This window comes from Xenopus laevis, chromosome 9_10L (assembly GCF_017654675.1).
Source record: "Xenopus laevis strain J_2021 chromosome 9_10L, Xenopus_laevis_v10.1, whole genome shotgun sequence".
In the NCBI taxonomy this organism is placed as follows: domain Eukaryota; kingdom Metazoa; phylum Chordata; class Amphibia; order Anura; family Pipidae; genus Xenopus; species Xenopus laevis.
The window spans coordinates 18,033,904-18,049,447 of NC_054387.1; the positions used below are offsets into that span (position 1 = coordinate 18,033,904).

The window sequence follows — 15,544 nt, forward strand, 5'->3', positions numbered from 1 at the left end:
GGTCTTCTAACTGTTACTAACCTACAAATCCCAGCATCCCTTGTCAGACCAGCAGCTTGTGGTCTTCTAACTGTTACTGACCTACAAATCCCAGCATCCCTTGTCAAACCTGCAGCCTGTAGTCTTTTAGATCTTAATTAACTACAAATCCCAGCATCCCTTGTCAGACCAGCAGCTTGTGGTCTTCTAACTGTTACTGAACTACAAATCCCAGCATCACTTGTCAGACCTGCAGCCTGTAGTCTTCCAGCTCTTACTGACCAACAAATCACAGCATCCCTTGTCAGACCTGCAGCTTGTGGTCTTCTAACTGATACTGAACTACAAATCCCAGCATCCCTTGTCAGACCTGTAGCCTTTAGTACAAATCCCAGCATCCCTTGTCAGACCTGTAGCCTATAGTACAAATCCCAGCATCCCTTGTCAGACCTGTAGCCTATAGTACAAATCCCAGCATCCCTTGTCAGACCTGCAGCCTGTAGTCTTCTAACTGTTACTGGCCTACAAATCCCAGCATCCCTTGTCAGACCTGCAGCCTATAGTACAAATCCCAGCATCCCTTGTCATACCTGCAGCCTATAGTACAAATCCCAGCATCCCTTGTCATACCTGCAGCCTATTGTACAAATCCCAGCATCCCTTGTCATACATGCAGCCTATAGTACAAATCCCAGCATACCTTGTCATACCTGCAGCCTATAGTACAAATCCCAGCATCCCTTGTCAGACCTGCAGCCTATGGTACAAATCCCAGCATCCCTTGTCATACCTGCAGCCTATACTACAAATCCCAGCATCCCTTGTCAGACCTGTAGCCTATAGTACAAATCCCAGCATCCCTTGTCAGACCTGTAGCCTATAGTTTAAATCCCAGCATCCCTTGTCAGACCTGCAGCCTACAGTACAAATCCAAGCATTCCTTGTCAGACCTGTAGCCTATAGTACAAATCCAAGCATCCCTTGTCAGACCTGCAGGCTATAGTACAAATCCCAGCATCCCTTGTCAGACCTGTAGCCTATAGTACAAATCCCAGCAACCCTTGTCAGACCTGTAGCCTATAGTACAAATCCCAGCAACCCTTGTCAGACCTGTAGCCTATAGTACAAATCCCAGCAACCCTTGTCAGACCTGTAGCCTATAGTACAAATCCCAGCATCCCTTGTCAGATCTGCAGCCTGTAATACAAAACCCAGCATCCCTTGTCAGACCTGTAGCCTATAGTACAAATCCCAGCATCCCTTGTCAGACCTGCAGCCTGTAATACAAATCCCAGCATCCCTTTTCACACCTGCAGCCTATAGTACAAATCCCAGCATCCCTTGTCATACCTGCAGCCTGTAATACAAATCCCAGCATCCCATGTCAGACCTGTAGCCTATAGTACAAATCCCGGCATCCCTTGTCAGACCTGCAGCCTGTTATACAAATCCCGGCATCCCTTGTCAGACCTGCAGCCTGTTATACAAATCCCAGCATCCCTTGTCATACCTGCAGCCTGTAATACAAATCCCAGCATCCCATGTCAGACCTGTAGCCTATAGTACAAATCCCAGCATCCCTTGTCAGACCTGCAGCCTATAGTACAAATCCCAGCATCCCTTGTCAGACCTGCAGCCTATAGTACAAATCCCAGCATCCCTTGTCATACCTGCAGCCTGTAATACAAATCCCAGCATCCCCTGTCAAACCTGCAGCCTATAGTACAAATCCCAGCATCCCTTGTCAGACCTGCAGCCTGTAATACAAATCCAAGTATCCCTTGTCATACCTGCAGCCTGTAATACAAATCCCAGCATCCCTTGTCAGACCTGCAGCCTATAGTAAAAATCCCAGCATCCCTTGTCAGACATGTGGCCTATAGTACAAATCCCAGCATCCCTTGTCAGACCTGTAGCCTATAGTACAAATCCCAGCATCCCTTGTCAGACCTGTAGCCTATAGTACAAATCCCAGCATCCCTTGTCATACCTGCAGCCTGTAATACAAATCCCAGCATCCCCTGTCAAACCTGCAGCCTATAGTACAAATCCCAGCATCCCTTATCAGACCTGTAGCCTGTAGTACAAATCCCAGCATCCCTTGTCAGACCTGTAGCCTATAGTAAAAATCCCAGCATCCCTTGTCAGACCTGCAGCCTATAGTATAAATCCCAGCATCCCTTGTCAGACATGTGGCCTATAGTACAAATCCCAGCATCCCTTGTCAGACCTGTAGCCTATAGTACAAATCCCAGCATCCCTTGTCAGACCTGTAGCCTATAGTACAAATCCCAGCATCTCTTGTCATACCTGCAGCCTGTAATACAAATCCCAGCATCCCCTGTCAAACCTGCAGCCTATAGTACAAATCCCAGCATCCCTTATCAGACCTGTAGCCTGTAGTACAAATCCCAGCATCCCTTTCATACCTGCAGCCTATAATACAAACCCCAGCATCCCTTGTCAGACCTGTAGCCTATAGTACAAATCCCAGCATCCCTTGTCAGACCTGCAGCCAGTAGTCTTCTAGCTTTTAAGAACTGTAGTCTTCTAGCTATTAATGAACTATAAATCCCAGCATCCCTTGTCAGACCAGCAGCTTGTGGTCTTCTAACTGTTACTGTACTACAGATCCCAGCATCCCCTGTCAGACCTGCAGCCTGTAGTCTTCTAATTGTTACTGACCTACAAATCCCAGCATCCCTTGTCAGACCTGCAGCCTATAGTACAAATCCCAGCATCCCTTGTCATACCTGCAGCCTATAGTACAAATCCCAGCATCCCTTGTTAGACCTGTAGCCTATAGTACAAATCACAGCATCCCTTGTCAGACCCTCAGCCTGTAGTCTTCTTGCTCTTAATGAACTACAAATCCCAGCATCCCTTGTCAGACCAGCAGCGTGTCGTCTTCTAACTGTTACTGACTTAAAAATCCCAGCATCCCTTGTCAGACCTGCAGCTTGTGATCTTCTAACTGTTACTGAACTACAAATGCCAGCATCCCTTGTCAGACCTGTAGTCTGTAGTCTTTTAGCTCTTACTGAACTACAAATCCCAACATCCCTTGTCAAACCAGCAGCTTGTGGTCTTCTAACTGTTACTGACCTACAAATCCCAGCATCCCTTGTCAGACCTGCAGCCTATAGTACAAATCCCAGCATCCCTTGTCATACCTGCAGCCTATAGTACAAATCCCAGCATCCCTTTTCATACCTGCAGCCTATAGTATAAATCCCAGCATTCCTTGTCATACCTGCAGCCTATAGTACAAATCCCAGCATCCCTTGTCAGACCGGCAGCCTATTGTACAAATCCCAGCATCCTTTGTCAGACCTGCAGCCTATAGTACAAATCCCAGCATCCCTTGTCAGACCTGCAGCCTATAGTACAAATCCCAGCATTCCTTGTCATACCTGCAGCCTATATTACAAATCCCAGCATCCCTTGTCACACCTGTAGCCTATAGTACAAATCACAGCATCCCTTGTCAGACCTGCAGCCTATAGTACAAATCCTAGCATCCCTTGTCATACCTGTAGCCTATAGTACAAATCCCAGCATCCCTTGTCAGACCTGTAGCCTATAGTACAAATCCCAGCATCCCTTGTCAGACCTGTAGCCTATAGTACAAATCCCAGCATCCCTTGTCATACCTGTAGCTTAAAGTACAAATCCCAGCATCCCTTGTCAGACCTGTAGCTTAAAGTACAAATCCCAGCATCCCTTGTCAGACCTGTAGCCTATAGTACAAATCCCAGCATCCTTTGTCAGACCTGTAGCCTGTAGTACAAATCCCAGCATCCCTTGTCAGACCTGCAGCCTGTAATCTTCTAACTGTTACTGAACTACAGATCCCAGCATCACTGGTAAGAGCTGCAGCCTGTAGTCATCCAGCTCTCAATGAACTACAAATCCCAGCATCCCTTGTCAGACCAGCAGCTTGTGGTCTTCTAACTGTTACTGACCTACAAATCCCAGCATCCCTTGTCAGACCTGCAGCATGTAGTCTTCTAACTGTTACAGAACTACAGATCCCAGCATCCCTTGTCAGACCTGCAGCCTGTAGTCTTCCAGCTCTTACTAAACTACAAATCCCTTGTCAGACCAGCAGCTTGTGGTCTTCTAACTGTTACTGACCTACAAATCCCAGCATCCCTTGTCAAACCTGCAGCTTGTGATCTTCTAATTGTTACTGAACTACAAATCCCAGCATCCCTTGTCAGACCTGCAGCCTGTAGTCTTCCAGCTCTTACTGAACTTCAAATCACAGCATCCCTTGTCAGACCAGCAGCTTGTGGTCTTCTAACTGTTACTGACCTACAAATCCCAGCATCCCTTGTCAGACCTGCAGCCTATAGTACAAATCCCAGCATCCCTTGTCAGACCTGCAGCCTATAGTACAAATCCCAGCATCCCTTGTCAGACCTGCAGCCTGTACTAGTCCTATTACTTTGTTATCATGATGTTCAGAGGCTGCATTTCATCAGGGACTGAGCCTTATATTATAACAGAGGGAAGAATGGATGGTGCCAATACAGGGAAATGCTGCAACCTGTTTAATTTCATTTCATTTAAAGGGGATCTTTGCTTTAATGCTGTTGATGCAAAAGATAAAACTGATGCTAAATTTTGTTTTTTTGCCAATGGATATCAGATTTCAGAATTTATGGTCAGAATAAAAATAACAGATACAATAGATAAACAATATATATAAGTTTAGGGTTTGCTTTTGGTACAATGGGAGAATTGGTTGAGGGTGTGAATACTTATATAAGGCAGTGAATCCTGATATGTATAGCAGAGAGGGCTGGTGCACGTGAGCTTACAATCTCTTCTTTCTTTCTGTGTCCCCAAACAGTGAAATTTCCAAGCGACGAAGCGTTTCATAGCGTCTTCGAAGCGATTTTCAGTGATTTTCACAGCGATTGTTTTATAGAGATATTCAGCGATATTCCATCTGATTTTTGGCGTTTGGAGAAAACATCTTCCTTTGACGTCAGCTGATCTCTCTTTATAGCCCAACAGCTCTTTTAAGAGCTAAAAACTTGGACGCAATGCTATTCTGCGCCCCCTGGAGGAAGGTAAAGCAACTGCTACTATTTTATCTGAATTTAGGGTTTTGCTGTATAGAGAACAGGTGCAGATAAAGTATAGAATGTAATAGACTCTTTCTCTTCTCCTTCAGCCACAGGCGGAATCCAGTACCCTCTCTGAGATTTATAAGGTGAGTAGAAAGGAGGGTAAAACACTCGCCGCTACTGCCGGAAGTGAGACATGTTTTGTAACCCGGGGAATGTTATGTTATCAATAAAATCCTTCTTTTTTCTATTTTATTTTCCAGCCTCCTAATGGTCGGCTGACCAAGGATGTGCTTCTTGGAGAGGGCGGCACCGGAGAAGTCTACAAGGTAAGGGACCAACCAATTCCTGGAGAGTAGGGGAACTGAACAAGATTGTGATCACTACACACAATCACACAATGATTTAGGCAGACATATCAAGCTTCTGGTTTGGGGGCTGCATTAGACCCTCTCTTTCCTACTTGTATATAAGTCAACCTTTCTGTCTGTATTACAGGGTCGTCACCATCGTAGAGGAGTGGTAGCGGTGAAGATCGCCAACATCAGCCGAGTACTGTATCTTTATAATTCCAATCATTATATATCAATCTTATTTGTGTAGTGGACTATGTGAGCTAAAGGGATTTCTTTTATTCCACTCCAGGATGAAGAGTCAGTCTGCAGGGAGCTGAAGTTTCTCCAGCAGTTCGGCGGCCACAAGAACATCGCCTCTTACTATGGAGCCTACTACAGGACTCCACGCACGGAGTGCTCATCGGAGCTCTTGGAAGTAAGAAATGATTTACTGTATCGTATTCATTCCTCTTGTGCCAAAGCAATCTCCACTGTGAAGTGATACAATCCATAACCTTAAATAATTTCTTTCTATTGCAGATTGTTCTTGAATACTGTGGTGGCGGTTCTCTCCACAACCTCATCAGCAAGACCAATGGCCAATCCCTGAAGGAGACCTGGATTGGCTATGTCTGCAAGGAGGTTTTAAAGGTAAGGCCAGATTTACCCCTTAAGGACTCTTTAATTGCTTAAATTATATATACAATCTCTTTGTTGGGAATGTTTAGTCTTATGTCTGTTATAGTCTTATAACCTACATCTCATTCTCCCCAGGGGCTGCACCACATCCACAAGAACCGGGCCGTTCATAGAGACATCAAGAGCCTGAACATCATGCTCACAGAGACGGCCAAAGTCAAGATCAGTGAGTAAAACTTACACTTATAAGAGTAATGGATGGTGGGGAACTTCTGTGAATATGGAGTCAGGGGGTTTAATAATTTAGGTTTCTATCTTATTATGGTTAAACAAGTTATTTTCCATTAATAGATTCTATCTGTCATTTCAGTCGACTTTGGAAACAGCTGGGACCTGGACCCACAGACTGGATTGTGCCATGAAGCAGACGGGACTGCACACTGGATGGCACCTGAGGCCATAAGGCAGAAGGGCCAGCGCCTGGCATACGACACCAAAGTATGTTGTACTTATAATACTTGTAGCAACACAGAGAATTTACTTATCAGTGTTAATGGGACATAGAAGCAGTCATTTTCTCATGGAGAGAAAGGAGTTTTTCCGAAAAGTTGGGTTTCTTAACTTTTTGCACAATGTGTCTGCTTTAATATATTTGCTCATTTGCATTGTGACGCTGGTGTTATGTACAGTAACTGCTATTGTTTGTAATGGAGATCTATTGCTGTATACACGTTTATATACAATAAAGCATTTTTTCACTTTTACATAAACCATGATGTGTTCATTTACTTGGGTGTGCATTGGGCTATTTTAGAATTTAGTATTTTGTTCTGTTTTGGCCATAATTGAGCTAAGGAGAATGGCGTGTCCTTTTGCACCCATGATAATATTTGTATATGTTTCTAAAAGAGAATTGTATAAGTGTAGCCTTTTTACTTAAATTTTATTAAACACCCACTAACCCAATTCTCTCCTTCTGATGCTCTTTTGTTTATCTTTTGCAGTGTGACATCTGGTCGCTGGGGATAACCGCCATCGAAATGGCTGAGGGAAAACCACGTAAGTGAATCACAACAATTGTGGCTACTTTATTTTATACATTGAGCAGCAGAGGTTCTATATCAGAATGGGAGGAATTTGGGGTAATTTTCTATTTCCAGCAAAAAAGAACTTTTTCTATAGATTAAATAAATAAGTTCTAGACATGTTCGATGGGCCTGATATATATGTTTTTCATTTTTAGCTTACGCAGATCAATACCCGGTGGAACACCTGATAAGAGAAGCTCAACCACCGAAGCTTCAATCAAACAGATGGTGAGTCTGTCTCAGCTCGAGTCACTGTACATTGTACCTGTGCTTGCAGACATGGAACTCCCCACATTTTCTTATTAACACTTGGGACATTTGGCAACTCCTATATCCACTTAGCCGCTTCCACAGTCTGCCCTCACCATGCCCCTTGTCTATACAAATTTGGGATAATGGGGAGATTTCAGTCTCAGCTCAGGGGGATGTGTATTTTGTTTAAATACCTCCTAAATATAAATAGAGGTTTTTCTACTGCAGACTTTAAATGTGGCCCATGAGATGCAGACAGGGATATGTGTGTTTTCAGGGAAATATAGGTGGATGCAGAGCAGATATGATATATTTTATGTATAACATATAACTATGGGCCCCACTACTGTGAGATTACAGGCCATGTGCACTATGGTGCAGTCAGGAGAGGGTGTGGGAAAATCACAGGACCTTACCTTGTCCCTCATTGCCTTATAGACATCTAGATTTGCCACTGATATTTGTTATACCCTTGTTGACTAGTTTGGGATAGTAGTGGGGAATCTTGGGTTGGGGAACACTTGTATGTATGTATGTATGTATGTATAACTTTATTTGTATTGTGCTGTTAAGGAGCCGCAGTGCTGTACAGTGCCTTAAAGTATAATATATATATATATAAGCAACCATGGGGGAGACAAATCACATAATAAATATATACAGAATTATAGGACAAAAAGCTTAAGTGTTATGTGGTAAGAGACATAGTGGGAAGGAGGTCCCTGCTCCATAGAGCATACAGTCTAAGTGAATGGGAGGCTAACATACAGGTACAAATTGGAGATGAAAAAGTGCACAAGGTAAGGCATAGTCAGTAGGGACAAGACTTTGGGAGAAGATTTCTATAATGTGTAATGCTGCAATTCTATGGGTCTCATTCCTCCCTAAAGAGATCAAATCAAAATAGATAGATAGATACATAGAGGGATATATGATAGATTGAGGAATAGATAGATAGTTAGATATATTGATTGATACAGGGATTGATAGATAGACAGACAGACAGACAGACAGATAGATAGATGGGATAGACAGATAGATAGATAGAGATAGATAGATAGATAGATAGATAGATAGATAGATAGATAGATAGATAGACAGACAGACAGACAGATAGATATAAGGGATCGCCAGATAGATAGATAGAGATAGATAGATAGATAGATAGATAGATAGATAGATAGATAGATAGATAGACAGATAGATGATAGACAGATAGATAAATAGGGGGACAGATACATAGATGATAGATAGAGGGACCAATAGATAAATAGATAGATCAATAGATAGATAGATAGATAGATAGATAGATAGATAGATAGATAGATAGATAGATATAAGGGATCGCCAGATAGATAGATTAGATAGATAGATAGATAGATAGATAGATAGATAGATAGATAGATAGATAGATAAATAGAGGGACAGATAGATAGATGATAGATAGAGGGATCGATAGATAGATATACAATAGATAGATAGACAGACAGATAGATAAATAGATAGATAGATAGATTGATAGATGGGATAGGCAGATAAATAGAGGGACAGCTACATAGATGATAGATCAATAGATAAAAAGATAGATAGATAGATAGATAGATAGATAGATAGATAGACAATAGATAGATATAGGCAATATGTTGGCACTATATATAAATCCATGTTAATAATAATAATAGAGATGATATACAGATAGATAAATAGAGGGACAAATAGATAGATAGAGGGATCGATAGATAGATAGATAGATAGATTCGGGATGATAGATGGGGATTTTTTTGCTAGCTAAAGCTAAAATCTTTTTTTTTTACAGGTCAAAACATTTTGTGTCCTTCTTGGAGTGGTGTCTGAAGAAGGATCCTTCAGCGAGAGGGAGTGCTGAAGAACTCCTGCAGCACCCATTCATCAGCCAACTGCCACCTAAGAAAATCATCAGGGCTGAGTTGGAAGAACATCTCCTGACCCTGCACAACTGGCCGGCCAAGAAAGGTGAGGGAATCCATTATATTTGATACAACTGCACCATCACACAGTGTAACAGCTGCAAGAGTTGGTTTTATTATAATGGCACTGGGAATAATAAACATGTTTTAAACGAACAGTTCAGTGTGAAAATATAAACTGTGTAAATAGAGAGAGAGCTGAAAAGCAGGAAGTAGTGTTCTGACTGACATGTTATACATCAAATCACTCCAGCCTTTATACATTACATTTTTGGCTAACAAACTATATTAGAAACATTTTTTATTTTGCACAGCCTATCTATTTACCCAGTTTTTATTTTTACACTGAACTGTTCCTTTAAGAGGTACTTTAGCTTAATATTATATTTTAGTATAATGGAGACAATGGCGTTCTAAGACAATTTGCATTTGGTCTTCAGTCTTTATTTTTTTGTTTATGAATCATATACAAGCACTATTTAGTATTCATGAATCATAAATATGATTTTTCCCTATACAGGACTGAAGGGAGTAGCTCTCTGGACCCTGAAACAGCTGCGGTGTGCTTGCACACAGACATCGGCAGAACAAGAAGCAGCTCTGCAAATGGCCTTGGAGGGCTTCTCCTGTTATTAATCTTGTGGCCAATAACATCAACAGCCCAGAATGAGTTTCCTTAATCACAGCAGAGGAAAAAGAAACATCCATAAGGTAAGGTCCTGTCTCCATTCAGTATCCCTGTACAATGCTTCTCAGCTGGTAGACAAATAGCAATTTGATCCCTTGCTGCCTGGTGGGTGTCTACATTAGGTGGGTGTCTACATGTCTACAGTAGGACCCAAATCCTGTGCACAAGAGGTGAGTTTCAGCTAGAAGATGCTCAAGTTTACATTTCTTGGTCACAATCCTCCCCATGTGTGAAGCAAATAAACACACCGGGCAGTAGGGGCTGAATCAAGGTTTTCTGTGCTGATGGACATTAGCCTCACTGCAGCAGCCGCACAATAACACAACAGGATAGAATGCGATTGAGAAGGCTCAGGCATTATTTCCTATTCCCATAGCCAGTGTATTTATTTCTAAAAGGAGCATCAGCCTGGGAGAAAAACTCCCTAACATGTTGGAACCCCTAATGAATAAGGCTTGTGCATAAATGCCATGCCTCTGAATGAGAATTAATGATAATCTATTACTGACTGATATTTTTTTCTCATACAGATCAAGTGGCGTCTGCAGCTCCACCAACATCATCTCCTTTCAAGCTGATGCAGTTCAGCAAGTGGTATCTTCAAGATTCCTGCAACTACACCAGCAGGGACTTTATCTCCTTCTTTAGCTCCATGAACATATTCTTTTAAGAGTACCCCATCTCCACCAGTAGTGTCTTTGCTTCAGTTTAGTTTGCTCCACCCACACACATCTACACCTAACTTTCCAACTGCCATAGTTCCATCCATCTTCCTTTTTTTCCAGACTACCATAACTCCAACATCTTGCCTTAAGCATCTACATTTCACAGAACCATAGCTCCGACATTCACATCCACCTCTACAGCTCCACTAGCAGCATTCACATTTTCAAACACCATAACTCCACTATTAGGACCTTAGTTTTCATTAGTATCCAATTACCACATCTCTACCCAAGGACTTTTCATTTAACTTTAGCTCCACCACCAGCCCTTATCCCATATTTAACCTCTACCCGCAAGCTCTGTCCTTGTGCTAACACAACTCCTCCAATATCTTCTTTTATTTACATATCATGAAGAGTTTCTCCTCTTTAAAATATCTTTTAATCCTTGCCCTTCTTCCTGCACCTCCATTGGTTCTTCCATTCCACCAATACCAAGATATTTAGTCACAACCACACACCACACACTAAAATGATGCCCCCTACACAGAGGCTTCTCTTCTCCACCTTTTCTTTTGCCTCCCCCCCCCTGCAATCTCCTAACAGCAATTCCTTCTTTCCTTTCTAAATTCTATCCTTTCAAGCCTTCCACTCAACAACCAGTCACATCTCCTACTCTAAACCCTGACATAAACTCTTAGTACTGATACTGAAATAAACTCATAGTAAAAGTTGATCCAGGGACTTGTCCGATTGCCCTTTGGGAGTCAGGAAGGAATTTTTCCTCCTCTGAGGCAAATTGGCTCTGGCTTCAGATGGGGTTTTTGCCTTCCTCTGGATCAACTACTAAATAGGAAGATCCCATTTACACTAAAATTTGACCCTAATGGATGTGAGTCCTTCCCAACTTAAATTAGTATGAATTAATCTAAAATGCATAAATATAACATCCAATTTATAAATAAATATGTTAATAAAATCTAGATTTTATTGGTGTTCTTGCATTTTTTATAGTTCTATAATATTGCCAGGGAACATTACAGAGGAGGGAGACCTCTAGTGCAAGGGAAATGGGTCACTGAAAAGTGAAGGTGGAATCAAGAGGCAAGGGTGGGAAAAATTGGTGAAAGGAGATGCTAAGGATGAAGAAATATAAGAAGCCCTACTGATCTGCACTGATGTCAGAGGTTTGGTCAATCAATCACATACAAATGATATATAGTGTATATAAACATATCACTGGGATTAGTACATTATAAGACTGGGTTCAGAAGGTGCTGACTTATTAATATGTTATTTTGGGCCTAGCAGGGACTTGGATATACATGTCACTGCCATTAGTATCCTTTGGGCCAAGGCGAAACTGGCTCATTGGGTCTAGAAAGAGCTGACTCATAAACATGCCACTGTCATTAGAAGACGTTTGTCCCATGATACAGTTGCCTTTGTATTATTTGGGCAGAGGAAGGGCAGCTCTGTGTTGATGTTTCATTGGGCATCAGTCCATCCCGTGATTGGTCTACTGATAACAGGTGGGATATTAATGGCCACTGGAAATTCAAGGAGCCCTGGGCCAAAGTAAGACATACATAATTTACTCTGCATTTTGATTTGTAGTGAATATTTTACCATAGTACCCTGCTCCCCAGAGGTTCGCTGCGCATATCACTCCCTTTGGGAAAATGGGAAGAGGAGGGTCCGTCCAGAGTCACCAGGAAGGTTTGTTCTGCTGAAGTGGGGGGATGTAACTTTACCAATGACACGGCAGAGAGGCAGTACAGCAGCCCCCCTGTCCTGATATTAATCCATGCAGTTTATGTTTAGTCCTGGATTTACTTGCCCTTTAAGAGACAAGGTGGGGGAGTAGGCAGAGCAAGGGTTAAGTTTATGTAATTGCAGGGTACAGCAGTATCAAGATTCTCAGTTCTGTTGGGCCCAGGCCTTTAAGGAATCGTATGTTGATCTTGCTGCATGTTGTTGCCCCCATGCTTTAGAATGAAGTAGTAGAATACCCATGCCCACTGACATACATGAGATGGGGAAATAGGAGATGCTGCTCATGGGATTAGGCGTCACCAACAGGTTTTCACAGTCCTTTGCACTGGTTTAGGCTGGGTGCCAGCACAGTCCAGTCAGCTCGGAAGAAGCATTATACTGGGCTTGTGATGTGCCAGGGACATTATCATACAACCCTCTGATGGTCCTGCCTGACCAATATCTAGGGTTGTCACCATTTTGGAAAAATACATTTGGCTGTACAGAAAGGGGAGGGACAATGAGGGGGTGGTTCGGGAGAAAATATGGTCGATATGGGAGCGGGGGATTATAGGAAGAAGGGAAAGAAGCGGAGCTGGAGGCAGGGATTGGGGAGGGACAGGGGTGGTACATCAGGGAATTATAAATTTATGAAGAAATACATTGCTGGTTAAATGTGTAACACTGGTCCCAGTCTCGGCTGCCATATTACTGGTTAGGCTGGTGATATGTCAACCCCATTTATATCTGATTGAAACTCAGCCATATGTATCTGGCCAGGTTTGAAATGGACCCTTGACTGAAGTAGCCACTGATCAGCTCCCTGCTCTTGTACAGTCCATTGGCATATTTCGGGTATCAGATCTAAGCAGGAAAAAGAATCAAACAGCAAATCCAAACACAGGGTATAGATCTATATATTCAGTTGGACATGTGATAGGGGGTTGGGATCTGATAATGAAACATCCCTCAAATGGACACACATAAAAACATCATACAAAATAGTTTAGTATTTTTTTTAGAAAATGAATGACATTATTATGAATTCTACACTGAATTATAAACATGGGGGCCTGGTTTCCATCTGTATAGCGGCTTCTGCACTAACTTTTAGTAGTCGGGGTGGCTTTCTTCAGTTTCTCAAAATATTCGCTGGAGAGAATAAAAAGCTAAATAACTCAAAAAGCACAAATAATAATAAATGAAAGCCAATTGCAAATTGTCTTAGAATATCACTCTCTACCTTATACTAAAAGTTAACTTAAAGGCGAACAACCACATTAATACGGAAGAAAGATAAAACTATAGGAAGGCAACTCTACCACCAACCTGTGAACATGCTGTGCCCATGGTATAATCACCAATTCGCTGAATGAGGAAGGGCAATGCTGGGGCCTGTGAGTCAGCAGTGATATAGACTCTAGATCTGGGAATAGTCAGTAAGCTCACAAAGGCGTCGTTTGGCACATGGAGTAATACTATGACCCTATTCCCTGCAAATTAATGGGCTGATTTATAAAAAAAAAAAAAATCAAGTTGGTGTTTTTTCTCGATTCGAGGAGAAAGAACAGATGAATATATTCTGCCCCTAAATGTTGGGTCTTTCTGATATGTTTGACCCTTTCAGCAATAGCTTGTAGCTACAATGAATGTAGTATGATGGCAGCCATTACAAGAGCTCAGATCTGTGGAAAGGCCACAAAAGCAGAATTTTAGGGGTGGCATGCCACCCAGCCACATCACAATTGGTTCAGAAGTACAGGGGACATGCAGGGATTTGCTAGTTCTTTAAATATCTCACATGCTTATCCCCATGCTCCAGACTCAATGATATAAGGCTTGTGCATGCCTTTGCGTGCATATGAAGGGAGCAAGTGGGAAAGGGGGAAAGAATGCAGGGGAAGGGACAAGTGGTTCTGGCCTAGGGACGCCCTATGTATAAATCCGGCCCCGTTTACATACTTTGGAGAGCTGCTGAATTTTGTTTGTGATTTAGTAAACTGTATAGACCACCATGGAACAATAAGTGGAAGTGATCTGTCGTGGAAATTCGGGTTACCGGAGATCACATGAGGCAAAAGTTTATTTGACCCTAGCTCCATGGATTCTGAACTCACAAAGAGTCAGAACCCCGAACAAACAGACCACAGAAAAACAAAGAACTGCTTTTACAGCCCTCAAGGCCAGGGTACTAGTGACCAAGGCTAGCTTGAGAACTGAAACCATCCAAGTTAGGGGGATCCGGGGGAATCTTCATACACAGAATTGTATTCTCTCTCACACCCATTTCATGAAAGCACTGCCATATCATCCCTCGCTCATGTTGAATGTAAGCCCTTTTCTTGTTCCTTAGTAGGATTCTCATTTTGAAAGCACACAGGGCAAAATGAGGGGAGTAGAAGATTTCAGGCATTTCAGTGCCATTTTTTTTATGCCTGAAAGAACATGGCACATAAAGTGCCATGAATTGCCCCATGTCTGTTTCTATGGTGAGAGATGACCTTATAGGAAAACTTAAAGGATTAGTAAACCTTTAAAATAAATGAATGTAAAATTCATGAGGGGGTTATTCTAAAACATTTTGCAAAGTACATTCATTATTTATTGTTTTATTCCAAGATATTAAGGTATACATGTACTGTTAATATGAATGAATTTTGTTTCAACAGTGCCACCTGCTGTTTACAGATCAGAGCATTTAGCATGTGCAAGAATGTTGCATGGGTCCAATGGGATTCAGGCTGACCCACACACCACTGTTATCAAGGCCCAGACATAATTTGATATCCAAGGTTTAGTATGAGTTGTTTTTAACTCTATATAGCATTTCAATTAAAGGGGCAGTAGAACCCCTTGTTCAACATGAATTCAATGGCACTTACTGATAATACTTTCTGCTTATCTTAAATAGTTACAGTTGTATTTTTGCTTATCTTATCTTAAATTGGTACAAAAGTATCCAAGTGCAGCTGCTCCCTGTTCTAGGCTCTCTGCCAAAAGTCTCTTTTTTAATTAAGCTTCAGAAACGTTGTGCCTTTTTCTCGAGTCAAAGTCGAGACATTTCAGTAAGAAACCCGGAGCTACAGGCTGAGCTGTCATAAGCGGGTCTTGCAGACAGG

The 15,544-nt window shown here is 42.1% G+C and overlaps 1 protein-coding gene and 1 long non-coding RNA gene across 2 annotated transcripts; both read left to right on the top strand.

Moving 5' to 3' along the window:
• Positions 1–5,871: 5,871 nt before the first annotated feature.
• Positions 5,872–7,492, top strand: LOC121398139 (serine/threonine-protein kinase svkA-like). The gene is made up of 5 exons (XM_041576794.1): positions 5,872–6,043; positions 6,167–6,257; positions 6,402–6,529; positions 7,036–7,090; positions 7,275–7,492. The coding sequence occupies exons 2-5, from the start codon at positions 6,227–6,229 to the stop codon at positions 7,349–7,351; spliced, it is 291 nt and encodes a 96-aa protein (XP_041432728.1). The 5' UTR covers positions 5,872–6,043; positions 6,167–6,226; the 3' UTR covers positions 7,352–7,492.
• Positions 7,493–9,174: 1,682 nt separating this feature from the next.
• On the top strand, positions 9,175–11,646 carry LOC121397933. Its single transcript, XR_005964054.1, has 3 exons — positions 9,175–9,363; positions 9,838–10,028; positions 10,536–11,646. It is a non-coding gene; the product is annotated as an uncharacterized LOC121397933 (long non-coding RNA).
• The last annotated feature ends 3,898 nt before the right edge of the window (positions 11,647–15,544 follow it).